This window comes from Bos javanicus, chromosome 16 (genome assembly GCF_032452875.1).
Source record: "Bos javanicus breed banteng chromosome 16, ARS-OSU_banteng_1.0, whole genome shotgun sequence".
Taxonomy (NCBI): domain Eukaryota; kingdom Metazoa; phylum Chordata; class Mammalia; order Artiodactyla; family Bovidae; genus Bos; species Bos javanicus.
In genome coordinates this window covers 54,710,009-54,725,621 of record NC_083883.1, presented here as the reverse complement: position 1 = coordinate 54,725,621, position 15,613 = coordinate 54,710,009, and the positions used below count along the sequence as shown (strand labels likewise).

At 41.2% G+C, this 15,613-nt stretch overlaps 1 protein-coding gene across 2 annotated transcripts in view; it reads left to right on the top strand.

Moving 5' to 3' along the window:
- Positions 1-13,430, top strand: part of PDPN (podoplanin) — a 35,114-nt gene extending 21,684 nt beyond the window's left edge. The window contains exons 2-6 of one of the 2 annotated variants that reach the window (XM_061383225.1): positions 2,074-2,192; positions 3,813-3,981; positions 10,142-10,180; positions 10,727-10,835; positions 11,611-13,430. In XM_061383225.1, coding sequence (XP_061239209.1) covers positions 2,074-2,192; positions 3,813-3,981; positions 10,142-10,180; positions 10,727-10,835; positions 11,611-11,617 — 443 coding nt within the window. In that variant the 3' untranslated portion in view covers positions 11,618-13,430. The remainder of the gene's footprint in view (positions 1-2,073; positions 2,193-3,812; positions 3,982-10,141; positions 10,181-10,726; positions 10,836-11,610) is intronic. The other variant, XM_061383226.1, reaches the window with a different exon arrangement.
- The last annotated feature ends 2,183 nt before the right edge of the window (positions 13,431-15,613 follow it).

The window sequence follows — 15,613 nt, the reverse complement described above, 5'->3', positions numbered from 1 at the left end:
GAAAGCCTTTCCCCACCCCAGATGAGAAAAAAATGCACACACTTGGGAAGCACTGATTGGCAGCACCAGGTCTGTAGTACTCAATGCAAAGAGAAGGCTCATGAAATAAGAGAATTTACTCTAGAGGCTTCCTTCCTCTGTGCATCAGCAAAGAAGCTGTGATCAAATATTTATTAGCTGTGCCTTTGGCTGAGCTATCTAAGCACAAGAGAAAGAGGGAGTTTTAAGGCAAGGGCCAGACATCTGCTCTTTAATTAAGCACAGAAGTCTCCAACCACCCCCTCCCTCTTGCTCCTGAGCTGTGTGTGCTTACTTATTTTGCAGCTGTATTTAGTCACGAAATTTCTTCCAGAGCCACTCTGAGTCTGGGGAGGGAACCCATGACCAATGAGTCAGATTTGTTTTAACTTGTGAAAAGGGTTATTGATGAATTGAGATGGCATTCCTACTCGGTCAGGATAAACTCCAATCATTGTGGTAGAGGGTGAAGAAAAGCCCACTTCAAGTTGTCCTCCCCGCGTCCTGGAATTCAACTTGCGGTCCCACCCCCACCTACTCTCTGCTCCTCTGGAAACCTTTCTCATTGGCACAACAGGGTCATTCGTCCAGTGGTAATACAGAAAAGCCGGGGCCAGGGGCCGTCAGGTCTCTCTTTAGTTTAGCTCTGGGTGCACTAAAAGTTCTGTTAGTTATCTCAGCACTCTTATCTTACTGATCCTCCCTTGTAGATGATGATCTACAAGAAGAGGTTGAACTCTAGTGTCAACCTCTGTGTCTATGTGTATGAGATCTGTAGTTAGAGCCAGGGAGTTTAATCATTCAAGCAGACAGCAGTCTCAAAATTCAATGGAGCACGAGGTTGATGTTAACAAGAAGGAACCCCCGCCTTTGGACATTCTGATTTAGTAGGTTTGGGATAGAGTCTACTAATCAACTTTTTTTTTTAAGTTTACTATCTAGCTTTGTTTTACTTCATTTAAGTTTTTTTTTTAATGTATTTATTTTTAATTGGAGGATAATTGCTTTACAATGTTGTGTTGATTTCTGCCATACATCAAAATCAATCAGCCATAGGTATACGTATGTCCCATTGCTCTTGAACCTTCCTTTCAACTCCCACCCCATCCTACCCTCTGGGTTATCACAGCGCACTGGGTTGAGCTCCCTGAGGCATACAGAAAATTTCCACTGGGTATCTATTTTATTAATACATGTGGTAATGGATGGGGCTTCCCGGGTGATTCAGACGGTAAATGCCTGCAATGCAGGAGACCTGGGTTTGATCCCTGGGTTGGGAAGATCCCCTGGAGAAGGGAATGGCAACCCACTCCAGTATTGCTTGGAGAATTCCACGGACAGGGGAGCCTGACAGGCTAGTTGATGGCGTGTCAGAGTTGGACACGGAGTGACTAACAGTTTGACACTTTCATGGTAATGTATATATGTTAATGCTACTCTCTCAATTCACCCCATCCTCTCCTTCCCTCACCGCGTCCACAAGTTTGTTCTCTACGCCTGTGTCTCTACTGTTGCCCTACAAATAGGTTCATTAATACCGTTTTCCTGGATTCCATATATATGCATTAATATATGATATTTATTTTCCTCTTTCCAACTTACTCAACTCTTTATAACAGAGAACCTGCTAATCAATATGTTCAAAATCTTTCCAGACTCTGAGAATTTTTCTGGGTCTATATGAAATTCTATTAATCTAAATGCATTAATTATTTATATGAAATGGCACCAGAAAGAATCAGGTTCATTATTGAAAGAAAAGTCAAGGTGTAAACACACACGCACGCACACACACCGCACTGTCCAGCACGCCTCAGTGGGAACCAGGGAGGGTCTGGCTGCTTCACCTTTTTGGAGTCCCATCTTCCTTTCTTTTACAATGGAGATGACCAGGCTGTTCTATATATGTAGAATGATTTGTTAAGCCAGAATGAAAACTCCCTAAAAAGGAAAAAATACCCAACAGAAATGAAAAAAAAAACCTGATTGTAGCTGACCAGTTAGGTCTGCCCATATGATTTCACCTTGAGGTCTGACTCAATCTCCCCTTTTCAGCCAGCACGGTCCGGCCAGAAGACGATGTGACTACAGGTGTGACAAGTGAGAAGACGACCCTGGGTGTGGAAGATTACACGACAACCCCAGCTACCAGTAAAGAATCCTTGGCAACTCCGGTGAGTGTAGCAGGAAGAGAGGAAGTTGCTTCATAGGCATGTGATCACATGCAGGGATATTTTGAGACTGGCTTATTTCAGTATGCTTGAGCATAATGCCCCCAGTGTTCATCCATGTTGTAGCGTGTATAAGAATATTTTCCCTTTGGAGGTTGAATAATATTCCACTGTATGTAAGTATATATTACATTTTCTTCATGCATTTGGATTGCTTCCAACTCTTGCCTATTGTGAATAATGCTGCTATGAACATGGACGTGCAAATAGCTTCCAAACCCTGCTTTTAATTCTTTTGGGCTTATACTCAGAAGTAGCATTGCTGGATCATATGCTAGTTCTATTTTCAATTTTTCTAAGGACCTCCATTCTGTTTTCCCTAACGTTGCAACCATTCTACGACCCCATCAACAGTGCACAATGGCTCCAATTTATTTTCTGTTCTTTTGATAGTAGCCATCCTAACTGGTATGAGGTGATAATCTCATTGTGCTTTTGATTTGTTTTTCTCTGATAATTAGTGTGATTGAGTATCTTTTGTATGTTTTTTGGCCATTGTGTACTATATTTGGAGATTGATTTACTCAAGTCCTTTTTCCATTTTTAAAATCAAGTTATTAGATTTTTTTGTTATTCCTTTATAGGAGTTCTATATACTTTTATCAAATAAGATGATTGTGAGTATTTTCTTCCATTCCGTAGGTCGCCTTTTCATTCTGCTGATTGTGTCCTTTGATGCACTAAGTTTTTAAGCTTGATATAATTCCACTGATCTGTTTTTGTTTTTGCCTGTACTCATTAGCTTGTTGAATGCTATATTAACATGAACTTTAGAGTCAACAGAACCATTTCCAAGTCTTGTTCTGTTGCTTGTTGGCTATGTGAGCTTGGGCATATTATCTTATCTCTCTAAGCCTTGTTCATATAATAGGGCTAATAATAGAATTTACTTCTTGAAACTTCCCTGGTGGTCCAATGGTTAAGAATCTGCTTTCCAATGCAGGGGATGTGGGTTCAGTCTCTGGTTGGGGAACTAAGATCCCACATGCTGTGGGGCAACTGAGCCCACGTGCCACAACTACTGAACCTGCGCATTCTGGAGCCCTCGAGTCACAACTAGAGAAGCCTACACCCAGCAAGGAAGACCCAAAGCAGCCAAAAATAACTTACAAACAAAAAAAAATAGAACTTACTTCTTAGGGTTTTTTTGTGGTGTTAATGAGGATGTATTTAGAGGGCATGGCAAATGGTAAGCTCTGGGCGAAAAAGAGCATTAAAAATAATACAACATAATATGTGCTGAGTAAACGTTACAGGAAAAAAAGTACCATTCACGTTCAAGGGAGGAAAAGAATTAATGCCTAGTGACCCAGTATTTTCTAAAAAGTTACACCTCAGGAAGTCAGCATGCTCAACATTTGGGATTTATTTCTGGAGTAGACATGATTTTATTCCTGTCTCCACTCTTGTTTCTTGTGTGTGTTATCTTGTTTCCACTTTAAATTTATGTCATCATATAGCATATACATTTATGCTCCTTTAAGTCCATTTCTGACATAAGATAGAATATATATTTTACAATATTAAGTTTTATTTCTGTTTTTCCTTTTACATCTCCAATAGATGCCAGCAGGAACAGAGAATGTAACACATGGTCACGGAGAAGATCTGCCAACTGCCGAAGGCACAACAGCCGAAGGCACAACAGCCAAGAGCACGCCTGCCAGGAGCACACCTGCCAGGAGCACAACCACAGTCCTTACCCGTGTACCAGCGACTAGTCACTCCCAGGGTAAGAAAAGCAGTCACCCCAGTATGGGTTGATCTTCTTTACAACCATCAGTGCATTCCCAAAAATCCAGGGACAAATATAATCATCAATATGGCACACGCTGGAATGTAAGCACTAATTTTGAACCAAGCTTTGTGAAGTAGGTTCAGAGTTCATATTTACTGGGTTGTTGAATTCTGCTCTCTACTTCGAATGACAGGTAGTGATAATGCCCCCACAAAAGTAGGTGAGATAGTTACCAGTGTCATATTGCTGACCCTAAGCTGATATAATGCTACACAAAAAAGCTTTGTGTTGACGCCCAAGAGGGTAAAAGTTAGCCAACCTATGTATATCTTAGTAGATTCTGTCCTAACATTGAAACTCAACATTCAAAAAACTGATCCAGTCCCATCAGTTCCTGGCAAATAGAAGGGGGAAAAATGGAAGCAATAACAGATTTTATTTTCTTAGGCTCCAAAATCACTATGAATGGTGACTGCAGTGAAATTAAAAGACACTTGCTCCTTGGAAAGAAAGTTATGCCAAACCTGGATAGCATATTAAACAAAAGTCTGTATAGTCAAAGCTATGGTTTTTCCAGTTGTCATGTAAGGATATGAGAGTTAGACCATAAAGAAGGCTGAATGCCAAAGAATTGATGCTTTTGAATTGTGGTCCTTGAGAAGACTCCCTTGGACTGCAAGGAGATCATACCAGTCAACACTAAATAAATCCTGAGTATTCATTGGAAAGATTGATGCTGAAGCTGAAGCTCCCAATACCTGATGCAGGGAGCTAACTCATTGGAAGAGACCCTGATGCTGGGAAAGATTGAAGGCAAAAGGAGAAGGGAGCAGGAGAGGATGATATGGTTCCATAGGATCACCAACTCAACGGACGTGAATTTGAGCAAACTCCAGGAGATAGTGGAGGACCAAGGAGCCTGGTGTGCTGGAGTCCATGGGATCACAAAGAGTTGGACACAACTTAGCGACTGAACAGCAATAACATTGCTAACATTTACTATCTTACTGTACATTGAGTTCATATCTGTACACATGATGCAAGAATCTATTCTAAGCCTGTCTTACCAGGCTTTGGGGTTATACTTTACAGCTGGTATATGCAGCAATGTGAATGGAGGCGCACCTTGGGGAGAAATTCTGAAGAACAACTTTGAGTCTGCATCACTATTATGAGGTTTAGACCATCACTAATGATTGTGAGGAAAGATGATTGCCATTACAACTTAGTAAGAGGAAGAGCTTCCTATTTCCAGAGTTTTCTTGAAAGAAATTCAGTTATTTGGGATATTTTTTAAATATGCCTTATTTTGTAGTAGATAGGGGTGGAAGAGAAAAGGAACTAATCTAGTAACTGCAATGAATGCTTGCTAACTTGAGCAATTTCCTATCATATGTACCTAGTTAGGTGTTTTCATCTTTAAATTAAAGTAAACATAAGGACCTCCCCTGAACCCAAGATTCCTAAAACCAGTTGCACAGCTGAACACCTAGAAAGTTATTCCTTATTGTTTGATATACAATTCCCAATCACCAATCTGGTTTTTAAAACTCTAAAGCACTTCTGCAGATTTTTTAAATGCTGTGTATTTGTACACCTATGGTCACAGCAGCATTATACACCATAGCTGAAACATGGAAGCAACCCAAGTGTCCACGAATAGATGACTGGGTAAACAAAATGTGTCATATACATGCAATGGAATATTAGTCAGCCTTTAATAAGAAGAAAATTCTCACACATGCTATAACATGGATGAACCTTGAGGACTAAATGGAATAAACCAGTCACCAAAAGACAAATACTCTGTGATTCCACTTAGATGAGGTAAATAGAGTAGTCAAAATTACAGAAAGCAGAATGGTGGTTGCCAGGGGTTGGTGCGGGGAGGGAATGGAGATGGGTAGAGAGTATCAGTTTTGCAAGGTGAAAAAGAGTTGTGGAGATGGATGGGGCTGATGGTTGCACACCAAGTAAATGTACATAATACCATCAAAGAGTATACTTAAAAATGGTGAAGATAGTAATGTTTATATTATGCGTACGTTACTACAAAGATAGAAAAGTTTCATAATATGCTTAGAAAATGATCCCTAAAGGTTACTCTAAGATATTAAAGAAATGCTTGACATTAAACACCAGAGCGAACTAAATAGGGTCAAACAAGGAAAGAATCAATATAATTAGTCATTGGAAACATTTCAAAATTTTGGAGAAGCATTGATCGTTTGTAACAAGTGCTGACAGCTTATTCATGGCAAGCCGCAAATGGAGCATTCCAAGTTGAGTATTTTTTTTATATCATACCAGAATATTTCTCCTATTCCTTAAAAAGAAAATGTCTCAATTTCCTGGAAAATACTCATGATTACTTTCTTGTCTGTCTTCTTCCCCACCCTTTCACAAACACTGTGACTTACGGCACATTCCTACTTCATGCATCAGTGTTCCAAGAAATTTTCACATGTGAGTTAAAATGTAATTACAAACACTTGGCTTTTTAAGAGGTAATTTTATTAGGACTGCAAATGCCTTTACCATCAAACGCCCAAGTTTGATGATGTTCATGTGCATGATACATTCGAGTGATCACAGTCAGTGTAATTGGGAAGAGGCTTAGGGAGTATAAGTCTAGTAAACTTTAATTTAGTGATGAATCATCCACAAACTTTATTTTGGTAATATATTTTGTGGAAAATGGTGTCATTGATGGTGATAATGTTGTGTTATGAGCCCAGTATGTTGTGTCATGAGCTACCATGTTAAGACATGAAAAACAAATGTTGGACCTGCCTCTACTGGTAGTTGTCAGCCAGGTATAACATTCAGGGAGTTGATAGGATGACACCTTTGTTCTGGGCAGGCCTCAAACCCAGAAGTCTCCCAACTGCTTTTTTGAGTTGGTGTGATCAGCTTGAGCTTCATGTAAATGTTCTAGAGCCATGGGTTCAGCTCATGCAGGAAGAGATGGGTTCAAGGACCTGTACTCTGGGGCCATGAAGTTAAAAGACACTTGCTACTTGGAAGGAAAACTATAACAAACCTAGACAGTACATTAAAAAGCAGAGACATCACTTTGCCAAAAAACATCCATGTAGTCCAGTGTTCTTGCCTGGAGAATCCCAGGGACGGGGGAGCCTGGTAGGCTGCCGTCTATGAGGTCGCACAGAGTCGGACACGACTGAAGTGACTTAGCAGCAGCAGTCAAAGTTATGGTCTTTCCAGTAGTCATGTATGGATGTGAGAGTTGGACCACAAAGAGGGCTGAGAACTGAAGAATTGATGCTTTCAAACTGTGGTGTTAGAGAAGACTTTGAGAGTCCCTTGGACTGCACAGAGATTAAACTAGTCAATCCTAAAGGATATCAACCCTGAATATTCATTGGAAGGACTATTGCTGAAGCTTCAGTATTTTGACCATCTGATGCAAACAGCTGACTCTTTGGTACAGACCCTGATGCTAGGAAAGATTGAGGGCAGGAGGAGAAGGGGACGACAGAGGATGAGATGGTTGGATGGCATCACTTGACTCAGTGGACATTAGTTTGAGCAAATTCCTAGAGATAGTGGAGGACAGGGGAGACTGGCACGCTGCAGTCCATGGGGTCTTAAAGAATCAGACACAACTTAGCTATTGAACAATGACAACTCTGGGGCCATCTTGAAAGGATGTCTTTTTTTTTTTTTTGGAAGATGGACCTGATACAGAGTGGATAACTTCTTTTCTTTCCAAATCAACCATTAGAAAAAGTAACCATCTTATAGTTGATGATTGGCTGGTTTCACTTTTGATTAGGAGAGTATTGGATATCTGATATTTTGCAAATCGTGAGCTAAGGTTCTAGGGGTGAGCCTGATTAAATCACATCTCTCTGTTGTCTCATTAAATTAAGGCCTCTCAACTTTTTCTTTATAAACAACTACCACCTAGAAGAGTGAAGGGCTCAGTATACCAACAAGTTGATGGGAGAAACAAAAGGCCTATATTTTTTAATAGAATTGTGTAAAAATTATCTGAAGAAAACAATGTTATTTCTTACTTCCAGAGAGGTATTCATAGTTAAGCAACTTATATCCACATGCTAGGTAAATAAGAATATTCATATTTGAACCACTAAATTAGAGTTAGCTGCAGATAGAAATCCTATAATAATAGTGCCATAAATACAAAGGGAATTCCAGAAAAACAGCTACTTCTGCTGTATTGACTACGCCAAAGCCTTTGACTGTGTGGATTACAGCAAACTGTGGAAAACTCTTAAAGAGATGGGAATACCAGACCACCTTACCTACCTCCTGAGAAATCTGTATGCAGGTCAAGAAGAAACAGTTAGAACCAGACATGAAACAACAGACTGGTTCCAAATATGGAAAGGAGTACGTCAAGGCTGTATATTGTCACCCTGCTTGTTTAACTTATATGCAAAGTACATCATGAGAAATGCCAGGCTGGATGAAGCACAAGCTGGAATCAAGACTGCTGGGAGAAATATCAATAACCTCAGATATGCAGATGATGCCAACCTTATGGCAGAAAGCGAAAAAGAACTAAAGAGCTTCTTGATGAAAGTGAAAGAAGAGGGTGAAAAAGTTGGCTTAAAACTCAACATTCAGAACACTAAGATCGTGGCATCTGGTTCCATCATTTCATGGCAAAATTGGGGAAACAAATGGAAATAGTGAGAGACTCTATTTTTGCTGCTGCTGCTGCTAAGTCACTTCAGTCGTGTCTGACTCTGTGCGACTCCATAGACCGGCAGCCCACCAGGCTCCCCCGTCCCTGGGATTCTCCAGGCAAGAACACTGGAGTGGGTTGCCATTTCCTTCTCCAATGGATGAAAGTGAAAAGTGAAAGTGAAGTCCCTCAGTCGTGTCCGACTCTTCGCGACCCCATGGACTGCAGCCCACCAGGCTCCTCCATCCATGGGATTTTCCAGGCAAGAGTACTGGAGTGGGATGCCATCACCTTCTCCAACTATTGTGGGGGGGCTCCAAAATCACTGCAAATGAAATTAAAAGACTGCAGCCATGAAATTAAAAGACACTTGCTCCTTGGAAGAAAAGCTATGACCAACCTAAATAGCATGTTAAAAAGCAGAGATGTTATCTTGTCAACAAAAGTCTGTCTAGTCATAGGTATGGTTTTTCCAGTAGTCATGTATGGTTGTGAGAGTTGGAGTATAAAGAATGGTGAGCACTGAAGAATTGATGCTTTTGAGCTATGGTGTCGGAGAAGACTCTTGATGGTCCCTCGGACTGAAAGGAGATCAAACCTGTCAATCCTAAAGTAAATCAGTCCTGAATATTCATTGGAAGGACTGATGCTGAAGCTGAAACGCCAATACTTTGACCACCTGATGTGAAGAACTGACTCATTGGAAAAGACCCTGATGCTGGGAAAGATTGAAGGCGGGAGGAGAAGGGGACAGAGGATGAGATGGTTGGATGGTATCACCAACTCAATGGACATGAGTTTGCGCAAGCTCCAGGAGTTGGTGATGGACAGGGAAGTCTGGTGTGCTGCAGTCCATGGGGTCACAAAGAGTCAGACATGACTGAGCAACTGAACTGAATGAACTGAAAATACAAAGGATGTAGTCTCTTTAAGCTTAAGTGCCCTGTAAGATCTGGATTTTCTATGAAAGAAAAGGAAATTGATATCATAAGATGGGTGATATCGCAGTCTTAACCACAACTTTCAAAACATTTTGCTCTCAAAATGATGTTTCTTCAAAATAAACCTCCTCCCAACGGGTGAGTTTTTCATGATCTTGACTTTGGACCAAAGATCAACAGCCTTGGATTCTTTTGTTACCCTAACTTCTGAAATCTTTGGCCATTTATTTAAGATCTCTCTGGGCGAGTTACCTTGACTCTGCTCTCTACAGTGGGTGGTGAAAAAAGTAACGTTTACCAAAAAACTATGGACTCATAGGTATGAAGAAGCATTCATAAATTCAATAAATAATAGTTTTAAAGACAGGATCACATCAGAGCCTGCTTAAAAGTCCCCTGATCCGATTTACTTAAGAAAGTATCCTCTTTGCTTATGTTTTGCTACCTTCCACTTAGAGTAAATCCATCTTGTGCCAATTGTTAAATTATAGTTATTAACTCCTAATAATTCTGTATCATTGCAACTCTCTCTTTATAGGGAAAACAGATGGAGAAAAACCAAAAAGCACTCAGAAAGGTGGGTTAGATTTTGTTATCAAAACATTCTTATGGGAGTTTTTAAGAAGGTTTCTTTGAACTTTAATCTTTGTGATGAATTAACATTCTTTCCTGGATTGTAATCAACTGGGAGCAGAAAACCTTTTGAAAATGTTTCAAATCTCTTAAGAGAGAAAAGGGAATTGCCTGTATTTGAAAATAAGCAAACCACAAGTGAGTCTTCACAACAGCTGTGGAGAATGGTGTCATATCACAATTTATGGTTCCCAAGAATGGAAATAGGGGCTAATTTATTAGCTGTGTGTACACAAAAGCTACCCAGTAATTAACAGTGAAGCCACTTAGTCAGAGTGGTATGCTTCTTGATGTATCTTGAGGTCCAGAAATCTTTCCATGATTAGATTAACCCCAGCTTTTCTCCCCTTCTAAGTCACCTCCTACTAGATAGATAGAGGACAAACAATGTAGAGCATCCTTTGTTATCTACGGTGGGCCTATGGCGTGGCTTATTGGTGCTGTATTGTTAATCTGGGAACTCTGCTTTTTTTTTTTCTGTGTCATTCAGGTGGCTTGTCAGTGGGGACCCTGGTTGGAATCATTGTTGGGGTCTTAGTAGGCATCGCAGTCATTGGTGGAATCATCTCTGTGATTGTTCGGAAAATGGGAAGATACTCGTAAGTATAAACCTTAGGCTCTTGTGATAGGTAAATGAAGGGAGTGGTTTCCAACCTTTGAACTAATAGACACTCTAAATAAAGATCATGTGCAGAAGCCACCAACCTCCCTAAGCAAAGAGAGCACCCCAGATGGCTCTTCAGTAGATTTCCATTGCAATCTGACCCAATTTGACCTCTTAATTTTCCAACTCAGTGAACTTGAAGGAAAACCCAACCAAGTTTTAACGATACCCAATCACCCTACTACCAGTCATCAGAGGTAGGTGGTTCTCAGAAGAACATTAGTGCCAGAGCAAGGACCCTATTCTGATGAGGAATTCCGCTGGTGCTGGGGCCCCTCCCTCCACTCCTGACCTGCATGCACCCATGCACCCAAGGAAAGGAATTATTTCTCCATTAAAATTTCCTAGGAATTCAGAACATTTCAAATTCATAGCCAGAGGAAAACATTTTCTTAGTTCTGTTGGGGAGACATGACTGAATGGGGAGAGGATAAATGTTATACAACTCGGGGAGGGGGTGGTCAAGGGACATAAGCAGCAATACAGTTGCAGATTTATGTGTCTGGAAACGCTCGGGAACCTGACCCTAGGTCAGGCCTGAATTTGATCCTGAGAATCAGGCCTAGAGGAGGGATGAGCAGGGAGAGAAGAGCCCCAGGACCCAGAACTGGAAGATGTAGACAAAGGACCATCAGAACAATGACTCACCAGGTTAGTAGGCACAATGCCAGTAAAAGAAGTGACAGTCACCTTTCTCTTTGTCTTCACAGGCCCTAAAGTGCTAAAGAATTGTGCTGTTCTGCCAGTACATTTAAAAAAAGAGTTTCCGACATCCCGCCCTGCGACGTCCCTGAGCACATGGAGAAGATGACCCGTGGAATTGCTTCACCACCACACTCAAAATCCACGGTGATCCCTCCACTCGTTAAAACTAACCGAAGGAAAGAGTATTCATAAGACGTGCTCCTCTAAGCCTTTGTCTTTTGAAAAAAAAACTATTGTTTTAATATAAATTTTGTGTGTGATTTAAAAGGCAAAATGCATAGAAAATGGAGCAAAGCTGTGTTAAACCTGATTTGTAACTAAACAGACAATAGATTGGGTTGGCCAAAAAGTTTGTTAAGGTTTTACCGTAAGATCTTACAGAAAAATCTGAACAAACTTTATGGCCAACACAATCAGTGAATGTCAGAAGCTGTAATTGTCTTTGTTTTTGTCTTTGTAATTAGCCTTTGTTTTGACTCTCCTCTGTTATTGTTAAAATGCAAAGGAATCTGAAAATATTTATACCAATGGCGTCCCTGGGGATAGAGCTATGTCAGTTAGTGGCATAAGGGCTTTGCAGTTTCTGATCTGTTAAAACATACACATTCCAGTCCAATGGGGTCCGTTTTTAGAGCCTGATTTGGTATGGATAATGAAGTAGAAAATTTATACTTGTATAATATGTAATTAGCAACTGGATTTCACCGGTCCAGGTAAAGCATTTCAAAGACATCTATTTTAGATCATAAATAGAAGTCTTACTTCGGGGAAGGCATTTTGTTTCTCACACCAAGGGTCTCGGTGTACTCTACTGTCTTCTCCATCGATGACTTGATGAGTCAAAGGTTTGTTTGTACACAAGCATACTTGTGCACAAGTATAAATTTTTTACTTCCATTTTCCTCAGATGATAGAGATCCAGACCTGACGGGGTGGCCTTCTCACTTCCCGATCACCCAAGTCCTCCCTATTGGCTTCTTTGTTCTGGAGTATGAGGACCTCAGCCCCGGAGGCCCAGTGATGCCAGGGGCTCAGGTGTTCCAGGGACTGAGCTGCAGTGGTCCCCAAACCCTGCGTGTGCTTGTGACAAACAAAACCTGTCGGCTTCCTAGCATTTACTTTCTGCTTCAGAGGAAGGAAATGGGAATGCTAATTTTTAAAAGGCAACTGGATTTTGAGACTTTATCTTAAAATGGAAGCTGTTTCTGATTTTCACGAGATCCCACATATTTCAGTGGGGTCATGATTGACAATTCTGTATGGGCACCATCCAGCCAGGACATTTCTTCCCGTAGGCCAACTGAATTCTTTCCCCTGCACAAAAAGGTTTTACGCTGAGCAGATGCTGTGTCACAGTTGCGGTTATACATTTCTGATAGCCTCTGAATTCATCAGGTCCATAAAACAGGAAAAAGTAGACTATCAGTCAGAAAGCCTGGCCTGTTCCCCTACCTTTTGCAGTAATGGGTGGATGTAATTTGAAACAGTATGCCCTTGTGTCACTCAAGTCCAGCTAGTCCAATATCCCAGGTTCAATATTTGAACATCAGCTGATGGAGGAAATGGGCTTTGGAAATGCTTTATGAATCTCTTAAATACCCTTCCATTTCATCACTCAGATTTCTGAACAGGAGTTGGAAATAATGCTAATTTCCTCTTTCTTATTCTCTTTTTTTTTTCTTACTGTGAAAAATAATAGTCAACCCCAAGTCATACACTGGACCTATCACCTGCTGGGACAGGGCTATGGGTTTCCTGGTCACATCTGTGTTGTGCTCAATGCAGTGTAGACATGTTTTAAAATAAAACAGATGATCGAGTATAACAGTGAGTCAGATCTGTGATTGGGAATCTCCATCAAGGTTGGATCACCCCTGAGTACATCTCCAGATAAGATTACACGTTATATAAACATCTGCCTCTTGGCTTGATTGGGAGTGAATTATAAATGGTCATAGGAGGTACATCCATGGGGAAGAAATATAACTGGACCTTTTGCCCAGGGCTCTGGCAAAGTAGGAAAGTTAAGGTCAAGTGGAGGAATGGGAGGAAAAGTGGCACTTTGGGATTAGTTTTGCTCACTCTGGTCACAAATTGTTAACAAGGTTTTGCCTGGCTCCTGATTTCTCTGCCCTGGAGACTGGAGCCAGGAAAGGGAAGCAGTTATACCTTGCTCCTGCCAGCCTACCTGGGAACCTGACCTCAGGTGGGTAGGGCTTGACCACCTAAGAAAAGGTGGTAATAACCCTTGTGAAGTTTTTCTAACTGCCTATGGCCTGGGATGCAATCGCTGCAGAATTCCTGTTCCTGGGACATCTCACTGCTTCTTGACCATAGCGCAAGCACTCTGCAGAGTCTAGAGACTGGAGCAGCCAGGCCCTCTGTCCCTCTGTCAGTCTACCTACTCCGCACCCCCACGCACAACGCCTCATATGGAACTAATGCCACACCTGTGTCTCTCCCCTCCAACCCTGTCTCTATTCATAAAGGCTGGATTTAGCATCATACCTTCCTCATAATACTCAGTTTTTGTTAAGGCAGAGTTGTTGAATTTGCCAGATGTCTGGAATCCTGAGTGCCTGTTTCTAAGTGGCGAAACTAACAGGAGAGGACTTGAAACTATGCATTTTCTAGCAGAAAACTAACCACATCCACCTAAGTCCCACAGACTTCCAGGCCATCAGCTATGTCAAGTGTCAATTTATACACGCCACCCGCAGGAGACTATTGGGACCAAACAGACTGCCAAGAGCACTGGGACTTTAAGGAAGCAACTCCGTCCTCTCTTCTCTTAGAGATGCCTGGGGACCAAGCAGTGCTGAAGTTAACTGTGAGGTAGCAAAGCATCGTTTGGGCTTCCCTATTGGCTCAGATTGTAAAGAATCTGCCTGCAATGCAGGATACCTGGGTTCGATCCCTGGGTCAGGAAGATCCCCTGGAGAAGGGAATGGCTACCCACTCCAGTATTCTTGCCTGGAGAATTCCACAGACAGAAGAGCCTGGCAGGCTATAGTCTATGGGGTTGCAAAGAGTCGGACATGACTTAGCAACTAACATACACACAAAGCATCGTCTTAACCCTTTTTTTTTCTTTCAACCTGGGAGAACCAGGTTGAAACCAAAAACAAGACTTAGTTCTGCTTTAGTGAACAAAGAATGAGTAACTTAACCTCTTACTCTTTCCATCTTTAATTTATATTGATTTAGTATCCAGGGTTGCCCCTGACAAGTGCTTTGATGGGGCATAATGCATATTCTGACATAAAAGCTTTGCTGATCTGAAGTCCAGTGGAAGTAGAATTTCTCTGAAACAGAGCTGGATCTTAGCACATACAGTTGGAGCACACAGTTATCTACCTGTGAGCATCAGTGAACTTGGCGTTCCCTGAAAGCAAGCATTTCTCTTTGCTCTTCCTCAAAGCTTGAAGCTAGGTTAGATGTAAATAGACCTTGTAACATGATTACCACAATCAAGCTATCTTAACGTCTATCACCTCACATGTTACTTTTTCGTGTGCGTGGCGAGAACACTCACTGTCTTAGTAAATTCAAGAATACAGTGCAGTATTATTAACTATGGCTTTCCAGATGACACAGTGGTAAAGAGTCCACCTGCCGATGCAGGAGACCCGAGAGACATGGATTCCATCCCTGAGTTAGGAAGATCTTCTGAAGTAGGAAATGGCAACCCACTCCAGTATTGCCTGGAGAATTTCATAGACAGGAGCCTGGCAAGCTACAGTCCATGATGTTAACTATAGTCACCATAATGCACATTTGATCTTGAGAATTTATTCATCTTGCATAACTGAAAGTTTGTATCCTTTGACCAGCATCTTCTATCAAAACATGTTGTACACCTTAAATTTATACAATTTTTACTTCTCAATTATACTTCAATAACATTGAGGGGAAAAGCCGGGTTAGGATGTATAGTGGATCCATGGGCTTTTAATTTAATAAACGCACAGGATGTAACCACAGTTCATGGGCAATATGCAGGATAAA